The sequence below is a fragment of the Hippoglossus stenolepis genome, chromosome 18 (assembly GCF_022539355.2).
Source record: "Hippoglossus stenolepis isolate QCI-W04-F060 chromosome 18, HSTE1.2, whole genome shotgun sequence".
Taxonomy (NCBI): Eukaryota; Metazoa; Chordata; class Actinopteri; order Pleuronectiformes; family Pleuronectidae; genus Hippoglossus; species Hippoglossus stenolepis.
The window spans coordinates 16,995,502-17,014,845 of NC_061500.1; the positions used below are offsets into that span (position 1 = coordinate 16,995,502).

Here is a 19,344-nt window from a genome sequence, read left to right on the forward strand (position 1 = left end):
ACAACTTATATTGAATGCCCACAGGCGATCACAGTCTACCAGGGGCATTGTACGGGTAAACTATTATTATCTAATTAAATTATGTTTAACATTTTTATACAGGCTCTTTGGTCTCAGGATGTTGGAGGGGCCCCGTATTAACCAGCCACCACCGTGTTCTCATCAGTCGCAGCACTTTGTCTCAAGTGCTAATTAGCAAATGTTAGCATGCTAACACGGCAAACCGTGAACGAGGTAAACATTATATTGGCCATGTAACATTTTACAACTTGTTATGTTAACTAGCAACATTTCCTTAAATTCCAAAATGTCCAACTATCCCTTTAAGTTGAAGTTTGTTGCTGTTACATGTCTGGAGTTCTTTCAAAAACAGTCAAAGGCAAGTAGTCAAGGTCAGTCACGTATTTGTTGCACCCCAGTGTACCATTAATTACAGCAGATTTCTGAATGTCCTCATCTGATGGAAAATCACTTCAGGTGATGTTCAAGCAGTAAATTGGCTTCTGGCCGCAAAGGAACCCAATCAGCACGGGATATCGGCCAGTTTTAAGGATGGAGGTCAGCGGGATCACCCAGGGAAGAGGCTGAAGTAATGACACAAGTGACAGACAAAGGCACGGGGGAAGGAGAAAGAAGAGAGGTGCCATTGTGTATCAGAGCAGACCTCCTCAGACCTAATTACCTCTCATTCATTTTCATTCAGCCTTGTTATGATAACGCAAGGGGAAGGCGGCCTGCTGTGGAGGATAAAGAGGACTAATGAAGGTGTGTTACTCATGCAACATAAATCTGAGCCACAGCAGACAAAAACCACCTTGCAAACCCAGTTAATATCGCTGCAGGTCCAGGGAAGCTCTGATAAGAGGAGGGGAAGAGCTGGAAATCTTGGGTGATCTGAGTCCAGCAGTCCAGCAGATTTTTATATTTTTTTCCCAGTAATTTATTTCCCGAGTCTCCCCCATGGTCCAAATAGAAAGGGTCAGATGTAGGGCTTTTACTTTTTTGACAGGAAACATTCTTAAGGCACACATTAACGCCTATAAACTATTGCCATTACATGTCCATAAACACGTCCTCATAAGTACAGAAGTTTTAGTGTGACATTTAAAAAGAAAAGCTGTCGCTCAACTCGTATATGTCAAGTGTGCTCTAGTATTAATAGGAAGTAGTTTTTGAAAACTGACAGGAAATTTAATCTGAACTTAAAGTTTCCATATGAAGAATTTTGTGTTATATTCAATCTCAGGACATCTGAGAGCGACACACTGGCCCCTGACACAGTCCCCTCGCCTGAGGGGGATCGGTCTACAGCTGCCGGCCGGAGTGCTGATGTAACTCAGAGGTCAGAGTGAGCAAGAGCCTGTGGACGGCTCTCTCATTTAGAAAACATCACCGACTCGATCCCAGTATCAGTGTGTGTGTGTGTCTGGAATAGTTTAAAGCAGCTCCACCCTGTATGTGCATGTTTTTGTGTGGTTGGGAGAACTCAGCAGGCTTCTTCATTTTTGTATCCACCTTTGTATGCCTCCACCCCCACACACCCCAAATCCTCAGGGGAAAAGCTCTGGATTCTTACTTTGTTCTGTGTGTAATGAAGACCATCTTTAGACACTTATAGTTTTGAGGCTAAATAACTGTGACAAGAAATATTCCGACAGACATACTAGTAATGGAAGGATGTGTGCAACTAATATGCAGTTAATTTTATTTGAAAACATGTATATGTGTGTGTGTGTGCATGACTGAGTTGCAGCTAAAGCCTGATGCGTTGCCAGGCGACGGCGACACGGAGGTACACTGTTTTTATCACACTCGGCCACACATAGACTGCCCACACAAAATACGAGACTCTAGTCGGTTGAGCCAAGCGCCGCATAAGTTAAGAGCACCCAAAGGATTCACAGTGTTGAAGGGCTGAGCCACCGGCGGTATGTTCTGGGAGGGGGATGCGGGGGTGGAGGATAAGACCTACTTCCTGGCGGACAGGAAATTCAACTTCCTGCCTTGATTAATGTGTGGGGGGGCTGCTGGATCACAAAGGGCCGCTGAGGGGGCCTCCTGCACACAGAGCTCCCACGTTTCCCCCCTCGGTGTCAAACTGTTTTTTCCCCCTTTCCTGTTTCTCAGACATGCTTGAGAAAGATCATCTTGCGACTGAATTATCTCGAAATAGCGCAGACAAGATTGTTTCAACATCTCAGCACACATTGTGGGCAGCCAGGCAAATGCTTGTTTATTTCCCAAGCCCCCCTCCCGAGTGAATGGGTGTATTTTGTTTGTGAGTGCACGAGGGTCAGGATCCAGACAAACTGGTGTTTCTCAACTTTGTGTCAACGGTCAGGAGTTGTGTCAGGGCAAGGAATGTAAACAGTGAACAGAGCTGGAGGAACGCAGCGGCAGTCGCTCACTAATGGGATGTTAGAACTGTTACAAACCAGGACACGGCAAAAGCAGGAGGGGGCCTCCACCACCGGTGAGCGGCTTGCAGTGCATTTCACTGATGAAAAGTGTGAGAGGGGGGCGTAGGAAGTGAGAGGGGGGGCAGGCCAAGGGGGGGAGGGAGGAGGAGAATAGCGAGAGGTGCTTTTTAAGATTTCATGTTCTCCTCCAGCCCCCACAGTTTGCAGATAAAGGTTGCCGTTGCCAAGGTGACTTGACAGAGAAAGGGAAAGTATCTGGCTGTGTGTTGCCTGTTCTTGTGCAGGAAGCTTCGGAGCCAGAGGCATAGATAAGATGATTTCAGTCCCTCCTCCACAGAACAAACGCTGTACGCATGATATACTGCCTGAAATACCTCAGGACTCTCTGGCTGCTGCATTCACTCCAAAGCTGCCTAAATATGTGAAACATGCAGTAATGAGAACGCACCCTACGCTGGGCTGGAGCTGCTTTTCCCTGCTAAATCTGCACAATCCCATTAAGGTAGACAGACAAATTATCTCCGAATCTGAAACAAAGAGGCAGAGAGCTTTACAGTCAAGAGGAAAAAACTCTTATGTTTATTAGCCATGAATTTCACATTGTGAAAAAAATCACATGTACAAAATAATGTCATAAAAATAGAAAATAAACTCTTGCATGACAAAAGAAAAAAAGCAAACTGATGCACACTGACAGGGTCTCTGTCTCATTTACATCATGACGTGAAGGAGGATACTGTGCTCCAATCCGAGCCGGCTGGATTTCCAGATAAAACAGAGAATAAGAGGAGGGCAAGAGTAGAAATGGGAAATGCCACTCAGCAATTAGGAGCGAATTGAAGGGGCATTCATTACTCGCTGTTGTCAGGGCAACTTGTGCTCTATGGGAAAGAAATGCTCTTATCTGATTGGTGGGGGCCAGAGGATCTGTGTTCAATGGCTGGAGGAGGTGAACATTACGGGGCCACGAGGGTCTCTGTGAAGTCCAGAGACCGCAGATAAAAGGAGTAACTTTTGGGCGGCTTAAGAAAGGGGGAGCAGGAATTTACAGGGCCGTTTCCCGGATGATCGCCACCGATCTGAATTTATTCATGAATCCATGAGGAAGGACGCGAGGAAGAAAACAATACACGTTGCACTGAAACATTACCTCTTACATTGAAATTCAATGAGTCCATTTATATCCAATTGTAAAATGTCAATGTTCAGGTCACATAGACAGACACACAGACAAAAACACATTATTAGAGTTACCAAGCATTTGATATGCACGTGTTTCAGGACATTCTCACTGTTTGTTCTTTAAGAACTTGCAGCGATTTTCTTTTTCTTTTGTATGTGCATCATTAACACTATGATGAAAAGCACTGCGGTGTCTGCCCTTATCAATGCACAGTTTGCTGGATTCAACTCTCTCTCTCTTTCTCTCTCTCTCTCCACTTAATGGTGAAGAATACTGTGGCTTTACACCCCAAAGAGCCAAGTGAGCACATGTGACAGTTCTCCAGCTGTCTCGAAGGACAGCTGCACAGGCCATCGCATTCTTAACCATGTCAGGATTCCTCTGTGATGTCCTTGATAGTCACTGGATCACACACCGCACCGGTCCAGCTGCCTTATGGCTCATATCTTCTGGTCTGTTTTGGTACAATTTGAGCCCCAACAGGCAAATTAGGTTTGGACCCAGGTTAGAGCTTAAAGAGAGTCTATGTAAAGTAAAAATGATTAATTCTTTCAACCTAATTGAATCTTCCTTTTCAAGCAGAAGCAAAAACTGCTTTACGTCATCAGTAATCAGAGCCATTCTCCTTCTTCCATCCACACTCTGACGAGTTGCACCCCTGCCTCTTTCAAAAGAACAAGTTTCTCCTGCAAAAGACTGAACTGTGCAAAATGCAGCCCAACTGAGGTCAAATAAAACACAACACGTGGCCATGCACGACATAAGCCAAACATAGTTTCACATATGAATGCAGGCAGAGAGGAAATAAATAGGATTAAAACATATGAACATAACAGAGTAAACATCGTCATATAAATTAAGACTACATTGCAGCAAGTTTGAAAAAAAAAAAAAAGAAACCGATTAAATTCTCAGTTTAGGTTAAGGTGACAAAAGTCCTGTGACCATAGAGAAGAGTTCATGCCAGTTGCACTGAATCACTATGAGTGGACATGCTCTAAAAAGGCTTTTATCTATGACTCAGCAAGCAAGCCGCTGCTTTTATCTGAAGAAGCGCAGCCGCTCTTTTACAGCATTAAGTGTACAGCTGAATATGACAACACTGAATTGTTACAGTGGGCCTGTTAACCGGCACTCAGCGGGCGTTAGTGTGTAGCTGCAAAACAGCAAACATGTAAGGTCATGACCCTCAAGGCACATTGACCCCCTCCACCCGCCCCCGCCCCCATAGCTAAGCACAGATCCCCCTCCGTCCTCCTCAACTGGTGTTGGGCATCAACACCTCGCAACTGGCAGTGACAGCGGACTGCCAGAGCCTTCACGAGAGGAACACTCGGAGGTTTGTTTCTGTGTGCAAGCTGTTAGAAGCACGCCTTTGAAAAAAAAAAGAAAAGAAATGCATACAAAGGGTCAAACAGAAGAGCTTATCAGAGGACAGAAAGGGAAGGTTTGCTCCTTCATTGTGCATTTTATAAATCAACTGTATTCAGTCAAACCTAGTTGCTTTCTGTTCTTCCGCACACCCATCGCTGCGTTCTCCTTCCCTCGGTCTAAACAGAACATTCATCATGCTATGAGTGTTTTTTTGTCCATTTTATTTTATTTTATTTTTTTTAAATCATAGAGAAAAACCTCAATACAGAGCCTCACAAGCCTGCCATGTCTAAAAGGGAAAAATGCAGGTTGTGTCGTATGCTTGCAGTCCTCATATGGCAGCATGAAAGCCTGATATGCTGGATGTGGACAAGGGTGATCCTCAAATTACAAGCAGCGGTTTGTTTGGTTTGTTTGCGTGAATTACTGTCACTGTACGTCTCCTCTTCCTTCCCTGCCACAGGAGGTGGCAACATTCCGGCGAAGTGTCCAGCTATACGCGTCTCCGCTTCGGCATCTTCGCAACGTTAAAATGAATGTGGGTGTCTGTACATCACTGCTCAATGTCTCTTTCAGAGGAAGAGAATGTGTGCTTCTTCACAGTTGGAGTCCAGAAGATGATGCAAAACAGGGAAATCTGCGGGAGAGAAAAAGAAGGACTCGTTAAACAGGCTAATATGACGTATGAAGATGACTTTTTAATTATTCCAAGTACAAAAGGAAGTAAAAAAAGAGAAAAGAAATTAAGAAAAGAAAACGCTCAGGCATAAAGCTCCTGGGTCATCTCACAACGTTAATGACATTTTTAATTATTCAGTGTTTTTCCTTTTTCAAAGTGGGGGATTTACCGAGGGTGGATACAATCAAATCAAAACCTGGACAGTGAAATCCAATCCAAAGCAATAGCTTCCTATTTGATACTGTATTGGACTGCTTTTTATGTACTTCTTAAATGGTTTAATCCAACACAAACCCAAACTGCAATAACACTCAACAATCACCGGCTAAATTTAAGAATTTCTCCCTGATTAGGTCGGAACAAGGATTTAACACCATGAGCATCACATAACTATATTTCCAAGTTACGGTCTTACATTCTGTATCTCGAACAGATCTGGTAAATTGTTCAACTCTGTACAGTCTGTTCCCAACAACACTTTCTACCTGAGTGAAGGTTCTTCTTCACTCCCACTGGTGCATTAAAAACAACTATTGCTCTTGCACTTATCTCTAACAAAAAGGACCTCACTAAACCATCCCATCGGTAGCAGCGAGGGGCGGTGTGTACAAAGGGCAGGGACTTAATCAACGCCAGCACATTCCCCATCCATTTATTCCCTGCAAACAATGATCCAGGTGCTCATATGCAGGACGTCGGTTCAGTTCAGTCTTTATTATTCAGTCTGAAATTTGTCTTGCAGCAAAACTAGACTGTGTCCAGTGATTTTTTTGTCTTTCTCTGTAGCAGCACTGTGCAGGTTGTTGGCAAAAGGGGAAAACTATCCTATTTTGTGTGCCTAGAACTTTTTTCGTTTTGCCGAGTTATCATAAGGGGCATCGTGTATCATTGAAGTTAAAAAATCATTTTTCCTTTATTTCCTTTTGTACTTGAGTACATTTTGGGGCCTGTACTTTCTTACTTTTACTTGAGTAAATGAGTTGAATCAGTACTTCTACTTTTCCCAGAGTCTTTTTTTTTTACACAAGTATCTGTACTTCTACTTCAGTAAAGAATGTGAGTACTTTTGCCACCTCTGCATACCACATTCATTTATTTTAATGAGCATTTAAACTGCCATGAAGCTGATCAGGTTACTTCAGCTCAGTGTGTGTAGAGACTGACTCGTTTGTGGTGGCGTTGCATTCGTTCACTTGGTTCTTATCCCTGGACTATTTGGCAAATGTCAGGCCATATATCAGTATGGTGTTATGAGGCAAGATGCATTAAGCTTTAAATTCAAATTGTAAAGTTGTAATAAAGATTAAATGTGATGTTTTCTTGGCCTTAAAACTGCATTTGAGTTTCAATTCATTATACCGTCCTGTCGAAGTGAAGTGACCGATGTCATGCAAGATTTACATTTATAGCTTTTTGGTGGTTTAAAAAAAGTAATTTATCATGTGTAAATTTCTTTAAAATATCTGCAACAGTACTGTCCTTAAAGTAATGCTACATTATTAACATTAATAACGTCAGTCAAAAATAATGTGTCATTTGAATTGTCCGCACCACTAGCCCCAGCTAAAAGCTTTCCAAGCAAACAAAAGAGAAGTTTGGAATTGTTCCCCTGGGAGAAATCTAGAACTTCTTTCTCTCCCAGTTACAGTCTCCTTCTGTGAGGTCTAACATACTTCCTTTCCCCCCTTTCATTCCTAAACAGTCAGCCTTCTTTTCCATTCCTCCACATTCTGTCTTTTCAGCGCGTTCACCGAGTAGACAGTCAGTTGCCATGACAGGCAGACGCGCAAAAAACAAATTCCATATTAAATTAGTGGCAGGATTATATCCTTCACCGAACACTGTGTTGCACTGGCTTAGAGATGGTTCAAACCTTCAGTGTAGTCTCTCCTTTTCAGAGATGAGCCGGTGAAAAGAAAGGGAATAATAAGTCTTCAAAAAATATTTCATCCTGTGGAGAGGAAGGACATCACGGCATCGGAGCAGTGAAGCTGCTCTGAGCTGCTTCCTGGCTAAATTCGAATAAGAGAGTGTGTGGTGCTGGACAGTGGGGAGTCACTCTGGAGCTGAGGGCTGCCAACCGTTTTTACAAATACAGAGAAATAAACGGGGACTGTCTGCCTGTTTATGTTTGAGGGCATGGGATTAGGGTGTAAGGTTTGTGTGATGTGATGTGATCGGGGCTCCACGGCCTGCAGCATGCAGGAAGATCAGGTTAGCCAGATGACTAAACACGCTCTGCACGCCTGTACGCCTGCACCGTTCATCATCACAGCAGGGGAGCGGGGTTAGAATGAGGCCAAGAAGACATAGATGGAGCCAGAAGAGACTTCTGACTTTAACAGTAAATCTTTAGAGTGAGACCATGACTATCAACGATGACGTGGGTCTGACTGGGCTTTGGAGGTGGGGGGCTCCTCATTTCCTCTTTTGCCACTTCTCTCAGTCACCTCCACTTGGAACTGATGATGAATGTTCTCCGACACTGCGTGAGTCTCTGGCTGCCTCCCTCTCACCCAACGCAAAGACCAAAACCGCAACAAAGGAAGGTGACTGAGAGTGGATTAGCCTCGCCAGGGTGTTGTAGCCTGCTGGTGTGTGGCTTGTCTAATTGGCAGACCCCCTTTTGCCTCTTAGAACGATTTCCCCCACAGGAGCAATAAAAGTATCCCATTCTCTTTCAATTACCTCCTCTGTCCTTCAGCCCATCCCTATAGCGACATAACTCACTTAACTAACACACACAAGCCCCTATCAATCCCCCACCCGTCCACCCTCCCTCTGCTACATTTCCCTCCTCTCTTCTACTGAGAAGACACTACCTACCCACAGGGACCAACAATTGGATATCAATGCTTGGATTGCAGCATCAGCATGTAAAATATGTTGGCTGATGTGCATATATAAAAATTGCAGTTCAGGAATATTTTATTAGTTTTATTTTTGTCCATTTTCACCCTTATTTTTCTCAATTTAACTTTATTTTTGTTGTATTTGTGTGAATTTGTAGGTATAATCTATAATGATTTACTCTTGTGTGAAGGCTACTCGCAGCTCAAATTGAACACTTGAAAGTAAAATGCATTGACTTTAAAATGTGCTGCTTCAATATGTATCTCTGTGATTCTGATGTTTGTGTGAAGTGATAGTGTGAAAGAGGGATATCAGCGAGAATATAATTATCTCTACACCCTGAAAATACAAAGTAGATACGTACGATCTTAGTATCTGCCTACTTAGTGCACCAAACCAAAAATCAATGAGTTAAGTTATAAAAAATGTAACTGAATCAATGTTGTATAGATCGTTAAACTTACATTTTTCAAAAGTATAGAATTCGATGCAGCACAACCAACATTAAGATCTTTACTGTTCAATACATTTTCCTCCATGTCAAACCTGGCATTTACATTACACACATTTACTTAGTAGCATCAAATAAGATAATCTCACTTCTTTGAAGCGCCACATACCCAGATTTTTTTAATTTTCAATCACTAAAGCAAAGGGCTTACATTTTTATCTCCACATGCAGTAGTACACCCTAAAACAGACAAAGAGACATGAGAGGTCAGACATACCTTATGAAAACGGTGCAGGTCGAGAGTTTTGGGGCTCAAGCAGGCAGATGTTTCCAGGTGCTGACGAAAGCAGTGGGGATGAGCGAGTACGGCACAGTGGTGATGCTGTTCCAAGCATCCAGTGTGGGGTCATAGCAGTCCAGAGTTTTACACCGTTGTGTGCCAAAGTACCCACCCACCACATAGAGTTTGTTCCCCGATGCTACAGCCTGGCAGCTCATCCGCTTGGCTGTGACATCGCCCACTTTAGTCCACTGGTAGGTGTCGCTGCTGAACTTATAAGCCGAGCATGCTGAAAACTCTGTATCCCCACCCATGACGAAGATCTGATTTCCTAGCACGGCGGCAGCTGTGTAGCGCCAGGGTTGCGGGCAAGATGCGGGCACAGTCCATCGATTCTCCTGCGGATCGTAGCACTGCACCTTGGGCAGCTTGTCGTGGGTGACGCTGGTTCCTCCGAAGGCAAACAGCTTGAGTTTGACGCTGACTACTGCTGCATTGCTCACGCCTTCTCTCAGGGGAGCCACCATGGTCCACTTGTTCGCCACTGGGTCGAATTGCTCCACCTGTTTGAGTGACACGGATGGAGAAGCCGGGAGGCAGCCAGTTGCTGCAGTGTGGCCTCCTACTACATAGAGGCAATGTTTTAACTCTGCAGAACCATGGCCAAACCTAGCGATGAGCATTGGAGCTGCTTTGGACCACTCCTCTTGGACAGTGTCGTAGACCCATACATCTTTAGACACACCATTCTCTGAGCCTCTCCCACCAGTGATGTACACCTTACAGCCGATGGCGCAGGCACTGAACTCCTTCCTGGGGCTGGGGATGTCAGCTTTGGGGATGATCTCTTTGGCCTTCTGGTCTACCAGGTACAACTTGTCACACATGAAAGTCTGCCCTCCAAGTAGAAAGAGAGCATGGCTGGTTTTTCTTGGTCGAGCACAGGGGCTGTTTACAACACCATCATTCTGCAGGATTTTCAGCTTACAGCGGATCGCTTCATCCACCAGTTCCTTGCTCTTGGCCTGGGCGTTGATCAACTCTTCTGTAGAGACATTCTCCATCAGAAAGATGGCAGGCAGCAGGGCGAGGCGGACCGTTCTCAGAAGCTCCGGTAGGTAGCAGTGTCTCTTTTCCACATCATAGTTGATCCAGTTAAGAGCAGCTTCATAAACAAGTCTCTCATCTTCTGTCTCTAGCTCCTCGTGTGACAAAAGTTGCACCACCATATCTTTGGGCAATTGGAGGAAGTCCTCTGTCTTGCAAATAGCTGGGAAGTTGCTGAGGCACATGCCCCAGGAGAGCTCTGACAGCTTGGTACACTGGTGGGCATCAGAGAGTATCAACATGCCAAGACAGTTAGTCGGATGAAGGTTTCTCTCTAGGAATTCAGCACAGGCATCTCGGATGTCCTGAAATTCCAACATGTCCCCTGCTTCCAGAAGTGACTCTGCGTTCTCCTCGTTGATGACTACACGTGACGAGTATGCATAATCCAGCAGAAGTTCTAAAACCTCCGGGTGGATGGAGTCATGGAAGTTGACTTCGCTGGCCTGGCTCTCCCTCAGCCCACCACTGAACATGGCCTCAAAGTAGCGGCTGCAGGCAGCCAGCACTGCACGATGGCAGGGAAAGGAGCGGCTGCCGGCATGAAGCAGGACGTCCGTGAAAAGCCTTTGCTGCCGCAATGAGTTGAGGTGCATGAGGACACTGTCGGCATAGGAAGACTTGTGGAACAGGTAGATGTTCATAGAGCCAGTGCTGGCTCTGGATTTCCGGTTCTCATGGACGCACACGGACATTTTCATTGAATCCTGGGAGAGAAAAGACAAGAAAAATCTTTCTTTAATGCAATTACTATTTTGAGTAAATTATTATACAGTGTCTGCTTGCTGTAGAACATTTTGAAGTTCTCTTTAAAACAGTTTTTTTGTAAAGAGGAAGCAGGTTTTAAGTAATAATATAGGAGTTTGTTCAGGAAATAATTTAGATTATTAGAGTGTCATAACAATTTATCTTGTATGATCAGACATCCAACCAAATTCAACAAAGATCTCCCCTGCTGGTAGAATGTAAAATCTAAAACTCAAGCTAAATGATGATGTGTATTAGTGAAACTTGATTAAAAGTCTAAGTATAAAAAGCAGATTTTGCTGTAGATTAAATTGCATCCTCGGCAGGGACTATTGCACGTTTCCACACTGTGACGTCAATGCTAAAATATTACATTGTTGACCCCTAGCATTTTCCTTTCTAAGAAATAGGAAGACATTTGATGATTAAAAGTACGAGCGGCATATATCTGGTAGTTGTGAAGGTCAAGCAGATAACAATTGTCTTCTCTTCAGAGAGCAGGAGGCTTTTCCACTTTCATCTCTTACCAGTACTAATCCCCCTCTAGTTGAGATGCTGTGATTTAGAAGAAAAAAAGAGGTAAAAAAAAAAAAAAAGAGAGAGCAGGATTTCTTTTAAGCTTCTGAGAAATGCACAGAATTTACTCCTCTTCCAAAGTCACAGCTCCAATCCTCACAGTCCTTGCCCTGTCCTCGCTCAGGGCTCACTTTCATCCCACCCAATTTCAAGACATGTCAAGTGCCTGCAGCCGTGAGTTTCCCGAAATACTGAGTCGCTGTCTGACCTATTAAATCCACAACTGACAGATTCTTCAAGCAGACGTTTTTAAGGTCTCACCCTAACCCTCTATAGTTTTTGGGGAAATTATTTGAGCAGTGAAAGAAGATTCCTTAATCTTAACAGTAAACCTTCAGAATGGATTATACTCATCTAATTCTGCAGGCTTCAATTGATTTCACTGATGAAAAAATGTTCAAGGCAAGGTTGTTTACAGTAGGAAAACATCCTTAAAAACTTTACATTCTCATGCCAATCCATATTCTAAGTGTATCACACAATAAATAACCAGCAATAGCAATGATGGGAGAGGCAGTGCAACACAGGCAAGAGTGCTTCGATACCATTTTCTCCACCCAAAAGCTTGTCATGATTGTCATCAATGCTAACTGACAAGGTCAAGTTGAACCACAATTTTATAATTTATATATATTTTCCTCCAGTTGCATCATCTGCTACAGAATCCTCAGAATGCTATCACGTGAACACACAATCAGGTGTCCCTTACACCTTTGGCTTCGACAGAGCTGCATTGTTATTTGGCATAAGTCCATCGAACATGATCAAATTACTGTTAAAGCGAAGCTAAAGCAAAGAAACAAGAAACTTTTGTGTTTTTCCTCCACAACACTCAGGTTTGCTGTTGATCTCTTTTCATCTTGAGATATTTGTTTTCTGTTCATTTGGGTTGTGTTATGCATCCGTCACCTGTTATCAACCCGCTCGGTCACTGTGCATTTTCCTGCTGCATTCTCACATTGGCTCACTCGGACGTTTACCTGACATTTTACTAGGGAGCTGGAAGGAGAAACTCCGGGGAAAGTCCAGAGCAAGTCACTCAGACATTTGCATTCTCACAATCGGCCCCAGTTCAGGGCATGTCTGAAAGCAGAAGCTCTGTATGCTTTGCTCATTTACACAGAACCTAACAAGCCAGCATATTTCTGCCCTGTGTATGATTTTAAATATGCTGGCATTAGAAATTAGAGGCACAACATCGTCAGCGACCTGTTCCACCATTCAGCTCTTGTTTCCAGACATCGATTATGCCCCGGGACGACCTACGCTGCCAGCATACTAGTGGAACAACAACAGCCCTACTATCATTCCATGCATCCGTACCTTTTATACAGAACGGCGAGACAGAAAAAAGGCTCAACATTCCTGCCTTGAACGGGCTGTGTTCATTGGGCCTTTACAGTGAGGCTGAATATTGCAAGGAGAGAAAGATACCGAGAATGTAAGATGCCCGATTTCAATTTAATGTGAACTATAACGATAAAAAAGCACATCCTGTGGTTATGTCATGAAATAAATCTGTCCAATTGAATTCAAGAGATGTGAGCCAATAAAGCGGCTTCCGATGAATAGTTTGACTCTTATTTATTCACTCTCTTGCCCTTGGTGAGATTAGAAGATGGATACCACTCTCATGCATGCTGAATATAAAGCAACAGCCGGCAGCCTGTTAGCTTAAATTAAGACTGGGAAAACCTATATGTACAAACAGCTTTCCAGTTATATTTGACAATAATAATAAGAGGGAGAATATTATTCATCACAACTTAATGAAATGCAGGATTTATTGCATTCCAGCGACAAAACTAGCAACCCGTCATCTCATAGCCTCTGGCTCAACTATAATGAGACTCTCACCTGCTACACATGTCACATGTCACATTCCACACACCTACACACATACACACACCCACAACTAAGACTGTAGCTCATGTATTCTGGAAGTCCTAAGTGGGTTGATTTAAGCAATTGACCCAAATAAATAAGTCAGTGAACTTGCAAGGATTTGCGTATCCCAATGATTAGCATGTTAATAAGTATCACCTTCAGCGGTGCAGGACAGAGGCACGGTAGCTGATGCACATGACCGAATAAAATCATTTGATGACAAATCAGCAGTTATTATTTAGTGGTCATTTTCTCCGGATTTTACCCGTAGGTCATCTCTGAAAACAGAGAATCAGGAATTTCTAAATGTCTTAAAGTCTTACTTTTCAACACAGCATCTATTCAACAACCCCATCTTTTATAATACCTGAAATTTTACATTTATTACCTCATGGCCTAAAACATGATAATGTGAGTTCACACATTCCTGTATTATCCCGCTGCCACGGTCCCATTCGATTACATACCGCCCCCACACAATTACCAGAGGTGATCTGGTTACATAATCTAAGTTTTGCATTTCATCAAACAACCAACAAACTCTTAACCAGAGTTCAATGAGCTCACTCATACATGCAGTGAGTGCAGGAGAGCTGGAGAAAGAGAAGAGCAGAAAGCCACATACTTACACCATTTGCATTTCAAATTATAAAGCCTGGGTTAACAAGTAGGCCTGCAGGTCATGAAACCCTTTTTCGTTCACCCATTTGTAATTTAAATGGGACTTTGTCCTATGTTATAAAGTTGCTTGTTCCCAACATTTTTTGGTTACAGATGTTTCACTACTTTGAGTCAAACCTATATATTCTAGTAAAAATATTTCCGAGTACATACTTTACCTATCTGTACATGTATGCCATATTTAATTCTGTTGTTCTTCTTGTTCTATTGCGGGGAAGTGTGCTTCTTCTGCATCCTCAAATAAACCACATCAGTGGTCGGTAACTGGGTCAAACCACCATGTAGGACTGTTACAGACACAGATGGACTGACCCCGCAACCGGTGCTGATCTCAGTCATGTCACACTTTTATTTTTAAAAGTTGTGAACTCGGGTCTGAAGATTGTGTCGACTGCCTAACAGACCTCTGGAATAGCCTAAAGGCAATGCGTGAAAAGATAACAGCAGCTAAGTAAACCCAGTTTTCTAACTTCACTCTGCATCATTGACTGTTTAGTAAAAGGCTGTGCAAACAGTGTCCTGCACGCAAACAATAAAAAGTGACAGTTTAAGGAGGACTACTTCTGAAGAAGCTCTGCAGCATTATCACAGGCCAAGCTCACAGTCACTGCAGTTAATGTGGCTCTTCAGAGAAAACGGGTTACAGCAACACTGTTAACATCCTAAGTTAAAACACAAAGCTATGGAGGGAATTGTCGCCGATTTTGTTTGACGTAGTAGCCAATATATTATATAATTATAATATGCATCAGGTCCCCACTCCAGAGTTTAAAGTAACGTGCAGCTCAACATGGAAAGCTCTGATGACAGCCTGCTCTCTGTTGCTGAGGATTTCTTGCAACCACCTTGACCAACGCCTGCAGATCTAAGCAGTGAAGCAGACAGCGCAGTCCTGGAGCGCCAGTCAGTAACTGGCTGAGTTTTTAGTCATAGCGAGGGAGTTGAAAATTCCAAACATTGAAAGAATAGTTATTATTATGTTATTATTATAGAAAACCATTTCAATTGTTTGGTTAATGTTGAGATCTTACCACTAAGATTATTAGCTTTTAATCTCATCTCTAACCAAGGACAAATTAATGACTTTTTTTCAGCTGCATCCACAGGAGGAAACGTAATATCCTCAACACTTTGGTTACCTCACTTTGCTTGACAGATAATTTTAGGGCTGACTTTCAAACATTTTCAAATCAAACGACAATTTGGATATCAATTACCTAACTTGTCCTCAAACTAACTTTTCACATACTAGACTCCACCTGATTGCTTGTGTTGCACTCGTAATGTGATAGTGTGGCCGTTTGGTTTTTGGCTTCATCGTGCTCTCTCATTATTACCTGATGAGCGTACGCATTCACTTCGATCCCAGTTGTAATAATTAATGTCAAGAGTGGTTACTAAGGAATATTCATTGTAATGTATAACCTTAATGAAAATATAAAATAAAACGGGAAAAAGAAATCTTCAAAATAAATTATTTTGCAGCGTAAACCAACAAGCACTGAAATGTTCATGCAGTAAATGCATTAATATTTTAACAACAGATTCAGTCATTTTTCAAGCACAAATAGTCAAATGGACACTACCCACTCTCTGCTTCAGACTCTGTTGCTTTTCTTTGTCACATATGTGAATACCGTTAAGTGTCTGGCTGCTGGTCACAAACTAAACAAGCACATATCAATGCAGTGTCACTGATCAATTAACCAAAAAATAATTACTAATTCCAGCCCCAGAGCCAACCAGAAATAACAGTCATCAATCAGTGCCCATGGTAGTTAGTCCATGATTGATTTCACAGCCCCGTTTCTGTGACAACACCACAGCCAGTACATTCACTCCAACGTGCCCTGACAGTGTGTGAGAGATGTCCACCCTCAGAAAGAACATGGTGAAGAACAAGAAGAAAAGACATATGCATGATCTGCGGACTGGGCTGTGGCCTAGCCGGGCTGCACTCTGTTTAAAAACCATTGCCAGGTGTTCACGGTCATCCGCGGGGCCGCAGGAAGAGGGATGGGGAGGGAGAGACTTCGAAAGTAAACAACAGGCTTATATGGGCCAAGTGTATACATCTGCCGTTCTCGGAGGGGGGGGGGGGGGGATGAAACGATATTCAAAAACAAGAGCAGACCAGCAACTATTGATCTGATCGTCTGCATCCATCTTCATTCAAATCAAACCGAATGAGATTTAGTCCCCCACCAGCTGTCCACGAGGGGAAACTGGGTTTAAACCTCCCCACTAACTACTGGTTATCAAAAGGATAATGGAGAAGAGGGGGCGACACAGTCACACCTGATGTCGCCTTCAAAATACATCTCGGGCGTGCGTGAGTTCAGGAGACGCTCCGGAGAGGACACACGGGAGGAGAGGAGGAGATCTGGGGGCACATTTCATACAGATACACACATGCAACAATCCCAGTGCTGGGTAGATGGCCGCAACAACATACCCCTGACATGATCACAACAATCTTTTGTGTGTTCGCCTGTTTCCTGCTGCGCGCTCTGTCTCTCTGTTAGTTTCCCATCGTCAGGGATGCACCAGCGGCTCCATTAAAACAATGGTGTGGGTGTGGAGCAGCCCGTGTTGGGAGCTGATCGGTAGTAAAAAAAAATGTACCTCTTCGGGTGAAAGCAGGAGTTCAACAGCGCCCGCGGTGTCCCCGGAGCATGCCACCCGTGAAAAAGCCACGATGCGAGCCCCGCGCTCGGTGTGTGGGGGGGGGGGAGTCGGCTGGTAAGTCCGTGCTCGTTCCCGTGGAAAAGCCGGAAACTCGGTCGCGCTGAGGCCGCTCTCTCTCCTCCACACACTTACTGATTACACGTGTGCGGGTAGATTCACGGACATCGGGGCTCACGCACGCACTGAGAGACGAGGCTGCTGTTGCCGAGGACGGGCAGAGTTGTGCGGAGACTGGACTCCGCTGCTGTGTGACAGTCCTCCTCCTCCTCCTCCTCCTTCTGGTCCCCCCACCTCTCTCTCTCTCTCTCTCTCTCTCTCTCTCTCTCTCTCTCTCTCTCTCTCTCATCAATGGGTGTGTTTACTGTGGGGGAGGACCGCCACCTCGTGCAGGAAACGAAGAGTGTGGTGGGGAGGGAAGGGAAGGGGGGGGGGCTGGGGTGGGGGGAGACTGCATCGATGTAGCCCCACCCCTACACACACAAGCGCACACAACACACACAGTTGTGTCTCCATGACTTCAGAGGACATTACATTGACCTGCGTTCATTTCCTGAAGCCCAATTGGTACTTCTGCATCAAATCTACGCCCGTAGCTCCGGCGTAGCTTAAGCTTCGACGTGTACCCTATGCCATACCCTGACTTGCACCTCACCAAAGATGTACCCACATGCCGAGGCGATGCAGACTGCAAGAGCTGTGATTGGTCCACTTGTTGGCATCGCATTTCCGGCAGACAGTATTTCCGAAAATCTCCTGCTCCGCTGCCATCTCCTCCGACGTTTTTCTTTCCTTTGTTGCAGTTCTTTAAGAAAAAGTAACACTCGCCATGGTTCCAAAGTAAACAGAGATGCCAGAGAATTTGTAAATAAGCGGACCGGAAAGTATAGAAACTCTACAGCCACTAGCGTTTCAGTGGTGTAATTGCAGAGCGACGCACACAGACCTATGCACAACTATGAATGCTCACAATGGCGTAGGCCCTGTGCGTATACGTAGCTTCGATGCAGAAGAATGAATTAGGCTTTACTCAAAACCTAACCATAGTTACGACTTACCTAACCCCTAACCCCCTAGGAATTCAAACCTACCCTTGACCTAAACCTGACCTTAACCTTACCCCAACCACAGTTACACTTGCCTATCACTTACACTTACCCTAACCTTTATCTAAAGCTAACCTGAACCTAAACCTAACCCTAACAAAATGTACTACTTGCCTAACTATCAAACGTACCCTATTTTAACCTAAACTCAATCTTTACCAAAACCAAACCTTAACCTAACCATGTCCATATTTTCTGCTTACACACACATACCCTTTCCTTAACCTGTCCTGAACCTAAACGTAGCCTAACCTTGGAACATGTCTTCACCTTAAAATACGTTGATTTGGGTTACTTGTTTTTGCCCCATACACATACACACATTCTTGTACTTACATCTTTGTGAGGACACTCATAACCATCAAAACTAATTGCCTAACCCTTTCCGTATCCTTACCCTAACCTAAACGTAACTCTAACTCTAACCCTAAAACCAAGTCGTAACCCTCAAACAGCCCTTTGAAAAAGTGATGACCATTTAAAATGTCTTCTTCTTCTTCGTTCGGTTTATTGGCGGGTGGCAACCAACGTCAAGGTGCATTACGACCATCCACTGTGTCTTCTTCTTCTTCCTCTTTGTTCAATCCGCTGTCGTAGCTTTGTCTCTCTCTTGTCCAATTTGTCCTTTAACTGTTTAAATTGTCTTTTACTACAACTTCCTCTTTGTGGTAGTCACATTTTAACTTGACACTCAGTCATTTGACTGAGGCTGCCTGGATAGGTTTCATTCATTTGCCTGGATAGGTACAGTACAAGACCCCTTGGATTGGATCAGCTATCCAGGCTCTGCTGGATTACAGCTTCTCACCCGTTGGGAGGAGTTAGATGTTCCAAGTGGGCCCTTCTGTCCTTTCCTCGGTGTCCAGATCACGCGTCCAATCCCATCCTCGTTGCCAAGTTTCGTGGTGGAATTTCTTTGTGAGAGAAATAGAATAAGAATTCTCCGATCGGACTGTGTTTTGTGAATTTATTCAAGCAGGAAATACAACAGAGAATATAACAGCAAAAAAACAAAGAATATGTATATTAGACTTTTCAGTGTGGTTTAATGATTAGTTATAAGGTTCTAAGTTTTGTTTTTAGAAAAAAAATAATGTATTACCTGCCACTAGACCTTGGTTATCAAAGTGAAGTCATATGCCAATGTACTTCACTATTCAAATGAATTTTAAGTATCATTGTAAAAGGTTATTTACTTACTCTGGGAACACATCAATAAGTACGCAAGAAAAATTAAACACTTTGTTAATGCGTTAAGTATAGTATGAAGTTAGCATTACTATTATTATTTTTACTTAATTGTTATCAGCTTTAG

At 43.6% G+C, this 19,344-nt stretch overlaps 1 protein-coding gene across 2 annotated transcripts; it reads right to left on the reverse strand.

Annotated features, from left to right (window-relative positions):
• Positions 1-4,835: 4,835 nt before the first annotated feature.
• enc1 (ectodermal-neural cortex 1) lies at positions 4,836-17,205 on the reverse strand. Of its 2 annotated transcripts, none has more exons than XM_035185096.2 (3): positions 16,864-17,205; positions 9,238-11,054; positions 4,836-5,614 (listed from the first exon to the last, which is right to left on the reverse strand). In XM_035185096.2, the coding sequence occupies exon 2, from the start codon at positions 11,046-11,048 to the stop codon at positions 9,273-9,275; it is 1,776 nt and encodes a 591-aa protein (XP_035040987.1). In that variant the 5' UTR covers positions 11,049-11,054; positions 16,864-17,205; the 3' UTR covers positions 4,836-5,614; positions 9,238-9,272. The 2 variants fall into 2 exon arrangements, with proteins under 2 accessions (XP_035040987.1, XP_035040986.1); XM_035185095.2 differs by having other exon boundaries at positions 16,694-17,205.
• Positions 17,206-19,344: the final 2,139 nt, after the last annotated feature.